The sequence below is a fragment of the Jaculus jaculus genome, chromosome 8, assembly GCF_020740685.1.
Source record: "Jaculus jaculus isolate mJacJac1 chromosome 8, mJacJac1.mat.Y.cur, whole genome shotgun sequence".
Taxonomy (NCBI): Eukaryota; Metazoa; Chordata; class Mammalia; order Rodentia; family Dipodidae; genus Jaculus; species Jaculus jaculus.
The window spans coordinates 140,638,618-140,648,833 of NC_059109.1; the positions used below are offsets into that span (position 1 = coordinate 140,638,618).

General features: G+C 52.7%; 1 protein-coding gene across 1 annotated transcript; it reads right to left on the reverse strand.

Annotated features, from left to right (window-relative positions):
* Window positions 1-3,773: 3,773 nt before the first annotated feature.
* On the reverse strand, window positions 3,774-4,448 carry Bhlhe23 (basic helix-loop-helix family member e23). The gene has a single exon (XM_045155761.1). The coding sequence runs from the start codon at window positions 4,446-4,448 to the stop codon at window positions 3,774-3,776; it is 675 nt and encodes a 224-aa protein (XP_045011696.1).
* Between the last annotated feature and the right edge of the window lie 5,768 nt (window positions 4,449-10,216).

Genomic DNA, 10,216 nt, shown 5'->3' on the forward strand with positions numbered 1-10,216 from the left:
AAAATGGACTTCAGGTGTGAAGGGGGGGAAGCCAGTTAGTCTCCATGCTTTGTGCCTTGGGTGATGGTAAGTTCCTCCACATTGGATGTGGTCTACCAGTGTGAGGAAGTGGGAGGACATGGGGGGCTAGGGACTCAGTGGATAGCAGCCACCACCACCTCTCTTCTTGCTGCTGGCCCCAGCCCCAGCAGCATCCTGAAGAAGACAGGAAGAGAAATAAGGACAGGCATTGTGTATTTTGCCTGGTTCTAGAATTGGATCCCTGCATCAGTGGCATTTCCTCGTTATTATCAAACAAAGGAAAAGCAAAGGGCACCTAGGAAAGTCTGGAGTGATATGTTAGGATACATAAAAGCTATCAATAAAACTAATTTCACTCATCCCTGCTCTCTTTTCCATGTGGCCACTAGAAAATGTAGCCTTTACACACGGTCTTTCTCTTGGAATGGGACATGCTGATTCAAAGGGATGGAGGGAAGAGCTCAACCCCAGGATGAAGCGCTGCCTCACACTTCTATTCTGCCCAGCAGCCACACCTCCTTTCTGAAGAGTCTGGCGGTGGGGTGAGCTCAGCAGAGGACTGCCTCAAATCCCAGGTATAAACAAAGATCTTCCTGAAGCTCTTCCCTGGTGACCCCAGCCATTCTCACCCATAGGAGCTTGGCTCAAGGAACAGACAACCAGAACCCCCTTGGCTGCTTTGAAACAACACAGGCTGGCAGCAGGCACCCTGGCTGTTGAATTTTGCTGGTAGACACAGGGGCCAGGAAGGGTGGACTTGGAACCCGAGGCTTGCTGTGCAAACCCATGACGTTTATTTTGTTAGGATCAGATCGCTTTATTGGTGGTCATGACTGAGAACACTACCAAGTTCCACTCTGATAAAACCTCAGTTTACTCACTCAACACTAGTCAAAGGTTAGCTGACCTTTTGGAGAATAGCAGATAAGCAGCCTGCCAATTCAAATATTTAATTTGAAAATTTATTATGTAACTAGAGAAATTTTGGCTATATGTTTTAAACATGTGTCCTTCCTTTTTCTTTTCTATTTTCCCCAGATAGGGTCTTGCTGTAGCCCAGGCTGACCTGGAATTCATTATGTAGTCTCCCCAGGTGGACTCAAACTCATGGCAATCCTACCTTTGCCTCCCCAGGGCTGGGATTAACGGTATAGCCACTTCACCCTAGCCTTTTCTTTTTTTTCTCTTGAAACAGAATGACATCTATCCCAGCCTGGCCTCAAATTTACTATGTAGCCTATCTTGAACTTCTCACCTTCCTTCCTCTATCTCCCAAGTGTGGGATTTACAGACGTGTGCTACTACAACTGGCTTCGGAAATTCTGGGGATCAAACCTTGGGCTTTGAGCATGCTAGGCAAGCACTCTACCAACTGAGCCACATCAGCCTTCTCCCTTTATTTTTGTTTTATTATTATTTTTTAATTTTTTATTTACTTATTTGAGAGCGACAGACACAGAGAGAAAGACAGATAGAGGGAGAGAGAGAGAAAGGGCGCGCCAGGGCTTCCAGCCTCTGCAAACGAACTCCAGACACGTGCACCCCCTTGTGCATCTGGCTAACGTGGGACCTGGGGAACCGAGCCTCGAACCGAGGTCCTTAGGCTTCACAGGCAAGCGCTTAACCGCTAAGCCATCTCTCCAGCCCTGTTTTATTATTTTTTGAGACAGGATCTTGCTGTAGTTCAGGCAGGTCTGGTACTTGAAATAATCCTCTGCCTCCATCTCGATGGTGATAGGACTACAGGTATGATCCACTATTCCCAGCTCTTGCAAACTGTTTTTCACCCAAGGGGAAGAGATAATCTTTTTCGCTTCCACCTTTTCTTTTCCTCTGCCCTTTCGCTATATAGCTCAGACTTTTTTGTTTTGTTTTTCAAGGTAGGGTCCCACTCTGGCCCAAGCTGGACCTGGAATTCACTCTGTAGTCTCAGGGTGGCCTCAAACTCAACAGGGATCCTCCAACCTCTGCTGGGATTAAGGGCGTGTGCCACCATGCCTGGTTTATGACCTCAAATTTTTGACCCTCCTGCTTCAGCCTCCTGAGTGCTGTGACCACAGACATGGTCCACCATGCCCTATTCCTCCACCTTTCTCATATGATCTCATATATCTGCTAATGGTCAATTTCTGAATCTAGAGACCTTTGGGGCTCTAGAAGCAGGATCCCAAGTTGACACCACTGTCTAAAAATTGAAACTAGAAATCAAGTCACAGATGGACACTATTTGATTTAATATTAAAATTTAATCATATTATTTTTGTAAAATAAGTTGAAATCAAATATTTCTTTCTGCATATCATAATGCTTCCTGTATCTCTGGTCTTCACAGAAACAGGATTTTTTTCAAGTTATGATGGGTATGTATTTATAAGATTGATGTGGAGTTACTTTGAATTGACCCCAGAAGCAACACTTGAGTAAACAATTTTCTAGTCTTAATTTATCCTAAGGGAGCTTGAAAAGCAGTTTCTTTTTCAATGTGCAAAATTGATAATCTAGTCCGTTGGGGCAGAGGTGGGGCAGGACTGTGGAGAAATAAAATTGGAAATTAGCAGGAAGCAGTGTTAAGAGTATGTCTTTATGAGTAAAGGTTAATCACACATCATTTTGCAAATACAAAGGGACTTTTTGAAATGTACTAATTAAAGTTATGTGCTACAGACAGGCGTTCTGTAGGGCGGTGGCCCTCTCCCCATTGGCACGCGTTAACGAAGGCCAAGGTCGTGCACCTTGAGAAGGACTACTGGGGTCAAACCGATGGAGACAGCTCGGTCCTGGAGGTGGTCGCTGGAACCAAGAGCGGCGGCATTCTGGGCAGGCACGACCTTGAGGAAGGCACGTCGCCTTCACTGACGCGGGGTACTCACCGGTGGCCCAGCCTCCTCTCTGCTCCCTCGGAGGTGGGTGAGCTGGTTGGGAGGGGGCTTGGTTGGTCCTGGAGCTAGACTACAGTCCTCTGCAGACCCTGCAGGTTCGTGTTGGTGCCGCGGCCTGAGAGGACCCGAACTCCGGGCAGCCCCCTTGGGTAGAGAGTCGCAAACCGGTGTCCATCCGAGTGGGCAGGGAACGGTCGGGGATATTTAGGGATAAATCCGCAGACTTCGAGGTCGGCAACACCTTCCTGCTCTTCTGGGGCAGGCAAGAAAACAGAAAAAAATTCAAACTTGGAAAACTGCTGAAAATCTCGTGGCTCCGCGGCTTTCCTGCAGCTGCCGCCACCTCCTTTGTGAAGGAGCGTTGCGGGGTCTCGCTGGGCGGCGGGGATCTGGTCTCATAGCCAGCAGAAGTGGGGTGCAGGACCACGCGCGTCCTCGGGAACTCGTGTGGTCGGAACAAGCCTGCAGTGTGTCAGAGAAGACGCAAGCCAGGGTGTCTCCAAACCGACCGAGGATCGTTTCCCATTCCGCGAGGCCGGGTCGCGGCCTGACAAAGCCGCCTGTCCGGAGTGGGCCCGTCAGTACCCGTCTCCGCCGTGGCCTCTTTTCAGAGGTGGACAGAGAGGCCCGAAGGAGCCCAGCCGGTCACCAACCATCCGCATCCCCAGAGCCCCGGCGCAGTACTCCGTGGACACCGCGGTTCCCGTGCGGGTGCCAGCGCAGGGCTTCCGGCTCTGTCCCTGTTCGTCGCTTTCGGGACGGAAGCAAGGGGTCGGTCGGGCCGCCTTCCCCACCCCGGGGGTCCTTCCTGCCGACGCAGGCAAAGTCAGTCACGGGCTCCGTGGAAGGAGGGCGGCTGCGGAGGGGCAGCCGTCAGGGCTTCTCGCCGCAGTGCTTACAGAGCGCGGAGGGCGACCCCGAGAAGGCGGCGCACTTGTCTGGGCACTGCCCGAGCGCCGCGCCCGCCGAGAAGGGGAAGACGGCGGCCTGGCCGAAGGGCGTGAGCGGCGCGGCGGCGGCCACGGGCGCGGCGAGGCCCTGGCCCTGGTTGAGGTAGGCCACCAGGCGCCGCATCTCCTCCAGGGCCTGCGCCTGCATCAGGATGTAGTTCCTGGCCAGCAGCAGCGTGGCGATCTTGGAGAGCTTGCGCACCGACGGGCTGTGCGCGTAGGGGATGACGGCGCGCAGCCCGTCCAGCGCGTCGTTCAGGTCGTGCATGCGCCGCCGCTCGCGCGCGTTGATGCTGAGCCGCAGCGAGCGCTGCTCCCGGGGCCGGCGCCGCGCGTCCCCAGAGCCCCCGGGCCCACGCCGCCGCCGCCGCCGCTCGAAGGCGTCGTCTTCGTCAGCGCTCTGCTCGCCGCTGCTCTCGGCCGCCCTGGCGGGGCTGCGCGACGCGGGGGCCGCGGGGAGGTCGCCGCCCGCACCCGGCGCGCCGTAGCCGCGGGCCGCTTCGGGCCCGCGCGCAGCCCCGTAGGCCAGGCCGGCCGCGGCGTAGCCGTGGCTCAGCGCCAGGTACGCGTCCCCCGACAGCGACTTGAGCTCGGTCATGGCCCACCAGAGACCGCCGCCGCCGCGGTGCGGCTCCCAGGCCCGCGAGCGCGTCCGGCTGTCCGCCCCAGGGCTTCCTCGAGGCCGGTGCCGTCGACCTCCGCCTGCTCGCCGCAGCGCGCGGCCGGCCCGGGCGGCAGTGGCTCCCCTTCGCCCCAGCTTGGTTTTTAAGCCCCGGAGTCGCCCGCCGAGACTTGGCGCCGTCCAATCAGAGGGGACCTGATGGCCGCCTCTACCCAGCCCGCTCCTCCCGCCGCGGGAGCTGCGGGACCCCAGAGCGCTCTACCTGCCTCTCGGCGCGCCGACGGCCCTCCTCCAGTCCCGGGTGTCGCCGCCGCTACACACGCTCGCGCGCGTCTCCCAGGCACCTGCCGAAGTCTGGTCCTGTTCCGCGTCCCCACCCGCGGAAGCCGGAGCGCGCCGCACTCACTGTCTGACGCAGGGCTGTCCTCCAGATCGCCCACCGCACTCCTGGGTGGGCGTGTCGCCTCGCCCTTCCGAGTCAGCTAAATCCTGCGGCCCTGCGGGTTGGGCCCTCAGCCACCTTCCAACAAATGGGCTTGCTGGGTGAGCGACTCCGCCAAGCAGTTCAGTTTGCTGCGAGGTACCCACGTCCCCCCGCGTCAAGTCGTGGTTCGAGGCGGGGACTGGCGTCTGAGAATGAAATATCTTCTCTGGAACAAGCCCTTTGTTCCCTTGGATTTGCAGGCGAACGGTTCCCAAGCTAGGGAGCGGTTAGAGCAGAGGTCCCTGTTCTGGCTTGGAGATAGGGGGAGGGGAAGATAGAGGTTGGGCAGAATAGAGGTAGCTGGAGAAGAGAGCCCAGGCTCTTGCTTGGCGGTGAGAGACTGGGGTGGGGTGGGGTCAGCTGCGGAGGGCCTGAACACCAGCCTGGACCCATCCAGGCACTGCTTCAGGATGCTGTCTGGCAACTACAGGTGCCCTGACTAGCTTAGGATGTCTGGTTCTGAGATTGTCCCACTCACCCCCACCCCCGCCCCAGGAACAGGCCTACATTTGATGGCCACGGACTTAGCTTCCCTCCAGTGAACACCGCTGGAGCTCAAAGTCTTGCACTGTGGCTGGAGCTGCTCAGCGGTTAAGGCACTCGCCTGTGAAACCTAAGGACCCAGGTTTGATTCCCCAGTACCTAAGTAAGCCAGATGCACATGGTGGCACATGAATCTGGAGTTCCTTTGCAGTGGCTAGAGGCTCTGGCGCTCTCTCTCTCTCTCTCTCTCTCTCCCCCAACCCTCACACGCTAACAAACAAATAAAAAATTGTAACACCTGGGGAGAAACAACTGACAGGAGGAAAGACTTATTAAAAAAGAAAAGTCTGTGCACTGGAGAATGGAGGTTCTCAGGGGCAGAGAAGATGGAGTTTGGATACCATGGGGAGGTAGAAGGCTGGGGCTGAGAGCACAACCCTCCATGTCCAGGGAGATGAGCGCTGGAGAATGTGCTTAGCACTGCTGGCTGCCCTTCTGTATTTGCCGCCTAAAGCCCTTAATGTGGAGGGTGCTCAGGAGTTCTGGACTTTGCCCAGAGTACCGAAGGTGCAGCAAGTCCAGCCACATTGGATAGGAAGCTTGAGTCCTTATTCTGCCCATCCCTTCTTCCAGCAAGACTAAGGGCTAGGACCTCAGACTTCTCTCAGGTGGGAACCTGTCAGAAGGTTTGTTGGCATGGGCAAAAGATGCTGCTCCTCCCTTAAGTGAGAGGTGGGGTCGTCCTGGCTTTCAGTATGACACAGAAACACTCAGAAAGCCCATGACCTTGGCACTCAACCTCTCTGCTCTCCAGGCTCATCAGGAAGAAATGATTCAATTACTGAGTGTTCTCAAAAGGTACATAGGCCTCCAGTGCATGTTTGTGGAGTGAATAGGTGAGAACCATGTGCTCCCTGGAAAGTTGTGGGCCCCATGCCATTACCAGTGTGCAAGAACTTAGACACATATATGAGCATGGGAACCTCTGGGCCTGGGAGAGAAACAAGCCAACGAGCAGCCCCACATCTGACTGGTGTTGTGGAGGGCAGGTGTCAGCCCCGGGGTTCTCTTCAAGGCCTGTTCCAAGCACCTGCCCAAGGATGAGGTCAGATGCAAGTGGGAGTTGGTGGAGAGCCCAGTATGGACTGAAGGCTGTGGTTCTTGGGCTCAGATCTACAGGTGAGGGGTTGCTTAAATCCAGGGCCAGGGCTGTGGAGCTCTAGGTGGTAGGCAGGGGCATGGCACAGGGGAGGAGCAGCAGGGCCAGTGGGACCCACAGATGGAGAGGAAGGTGGAGTATAAAGGGGAAGGCAGCCTTATGAGCCACGGAAGCTGCCCAGGAGAGCGTGTCTTGGAAGACAGGGCAGTTGGCTTTAGCGAGTCAGCCTAAGGAGAGTGTTTTCTAAGACTGCTATGGTGCAGGTAGGGGAGAGGACACTCCTGCTGGGCCTGCCTCAAGTCTGCAGAACTGGCTTGGGAGAGTGTGCTGCTGTGGGCATACTCAGAAAGAGGGCCTGGCAGTCCTGCAGATGTTGAGTGGACAATGTCAGGAAGTGGAAATGTTATAGTGGAGTCATCAGAACACCTCAGGCGTGGGTTAGGTGGACTTTCAAGTCTCTTTCAGAGTTGGGTTCTAGCCATGGCTGCCAATGGCACTTCCTAGTGGGACTGTGTCAAAGCCAGAATTCCCTGTGCTGGGTCTGTCCTGAGCTTCGGGCTGTCTAACTTTCTAAATCACAATAGCTCTTAGAAAGTTAATCGAGAGCTTTAAGTAGTACCTCCCAGCTCAGAAGGGCTGGGACAGGGCAAGTCAGGGAACAGGGCCCTGGCATAAGGGGAAGGCTGGCCACCAGCTGTAGCCAGCGCTGGACCACCAGCCACAACAAACAAGCGGCGTTTTTGATGTCACACTGCCACCTGCTGGCTTGAGGAGAAATCGCTCCCGTAGCGGAATGCAAAGAACGGATTCGAGTGTTTCTTTGGCGCCCCCTTGTGGGAAGTGAGGAGACTCGGTGTCCAGCGCAGGGGCGCCTGACTGACCCTCACCTGCACAAGTTCTGGTGGCGACTGATCATAACCATTTGCAAAAAGAAGCTTCTCCAACGAAGGTGAGAACAGCAGTAATTTATGTGCACAAACATAAATATTTAAAGGACAATTTGATGGACACAACCATTTAGCCAAAAATTAGTAGCAGTTTACCTTGTAGGGACCTATGACCTTGCCAACCATAGGCTTTTAAAAATAATTTTAATTTTTAAAATATTTTAACTGGGCATGGTGGCACACACCTTTATTCCCAGCACTAGGGAGGCAGAGGTAGTAGGATCACCACGAGTTCAAGGACACCCTGAGACTACATAGTGAATTCCAGGTCAGCTTGGGTTGGAGCATGACCCTACCTTGAAAAACAAAACAAAACAAAAAACCCTTAGAAAGTTATTTATTTGATTGAGCGAGAGAGAGAGAGTGACAATGGGTGCACCAGGGCCTCTAGCTACTGCAAACACACTCCAGGTGCTTGTGCCACCATGTGGATCTGGCTTACATGAGTACTGGAGAATTGAACCTGGGTCCTTGGGCTTCACAGGCAAGCACCTTAACTCCTAAGCCACCACTCCAATACCATCCATAGGCTTTTGGTTAGGTCTTCAGTACCAGGTATGAATTCATTTTCTTGGAGTGGGATTAGAATCCAGACAGCAGATGGTGTTACTTTGATAACAGTCATGCCACTATTGCACTAGTGGCACATCTTGCCTGGCTGGTCAGCTGCCTAGTTCACAGGATCCTCTGCTGGTTAAAACGATTAATGACTTTTCTCTCCCAGCAACCTGCATAATATTTTCCAGCATTATGGTAAATAGCCAAAAGGAAGGACACTTCTAGTTCAGTTCCAGCTTGAATTCTTGGTGCCCTGAAACCAAAATATGTGTTGTTTTCAGCAATAGAGACTTACCATGTAGTTCTGATGGACAGTCCAGAGCATTGACAATGGCCTCAACAGGCCCTGTCTGGAGTTTCTCTTACAAGTAGTCGCAGCTGCTCTGAGGAAGATGGTAATGGCTGTTGTGATTGGAGGGCAGTGCTCTACAACACATGTGGTTTGTTGTCTTAGATCTGTGGTGCTGTTCCCTCACCTCCCTGTGGTCAGTCACAGTGTGACATGCAGCAGCTGTCCCTGTGTGGGGCCCTAACCTATCTGTCTGCAGTATCTGAACCTTGGGAAGCAGATGGACAGATTCCACGATCCACATAGCTGTCACTCACAGTTCTGGCTGCTGGATTTTGGTTACCATGTGTAATAACTTGCATGTATATCTTCCAATAGTCTCAGATGTTTCATCAAAGCTTGTAACTTGGATTTCCAGCCACCTGGCTGGAAGTGGTGTCAGTGGGGACAGATCGTGGGGCCCAGCCCTAAGGTATGCAGAGTGAGCTCTGGGGGTTCGGCTCTACAGGTTTCTGCATGCTTGCTGGCTGGTTGGATTTCTCTGTGTGGAACTGTGAAAGGAGGCCAGCTTCTTCCACCATTAATGAAACTTCCCCTGGATCTGTGTTTCAAATAAGTCTCTTCCTCCCCTAAACTGCCACTGGTTTGGAAGTTCATCCCAGCAGTGTGGAGCTGACTACAGCACCATGTCTTGGAGAAGGGAGGGTTGGTGGGGCAGGCTAGGGGCTGATGTGGAGCAAAGAGGTGCGCCCATGTAGCCAGGTAGGATGTGGGGAGAGGGGCTCAGGATGACATTTGTCTCATGGCTCCTTGCTTGGAGAAAAGAGATGGCACCATTGAGGAAGCCAGCCTCTGAGACAGTGCCTAAGAAGTGTGTGTGGCACGACACATGTGTCTTCTAGAGCCTGGCTTCTTAAACTGTGCATAGTCATATACAGACACAAAACTCAATGTGGGGGCTGCAGAAATTTTGGCCACAATAAAAGGAAGGTGCATGACAAAAAATAAATTCAGACTGAAAGACATGTCAATCCGAGATGTTCTGCAGGGTGTATCCATGCTGAATTTCGTGAGTTCATCACAACCTTGATTCTGAAAACACATGTGTACTTTTCACTTTTCACACTGTCACACCCCACAACACCAGCGAACGCTGCCCAAACCATCTGGGCTCAGACTTGAGACCAGTGTAAGGTATGGTTGTAGTGTTGTTACTTTGCACACAAGGTTTTGTGCTGTCATAGAAACACTTCATTTCTTAATCACGGAAAGCAAAGACACCCCCCACCATCATTCCTCAGTATGTAAGTATCAAATATCTTGGGATTGTAATATGTGAGAGTGTTTTTTTAAAAACATATATTTTTTTTAATTTTTATTAACATTTTCCATGATTATAAAATATATCCCATAGTAATTCCCTCCCTCCCCACCCCCACACTTTCCCGTTTGAAATTCCATTCTCCATCATATTACCTCCCCATTACAATCATTGTAATTACATATATACAATATCAACCTATTAAGTATCCTCCTCCCTTCCTTTCTCCACCCTTTATGTCTCCTTTTCAACTTACTGGCCTCTGCTACTAAGTATTTTCATTCTCACACAGAAGCCCAGTCATCTGTAGCTAGGATCCCCATATGAGGGAGAACATGTGGCGCTTGGCTTTCTGGGCCTGGGTTACCTGACTTAGTATAATACTTTCCAGGTCCATCCATTTTTCTGCAAATTTCATAACTTCATTTTTCTTTACCGCTGAGTAGAACTCCATTGTATAAATGTACCACATCTTCATTATCCACTCATCAGTTGAGGGACAT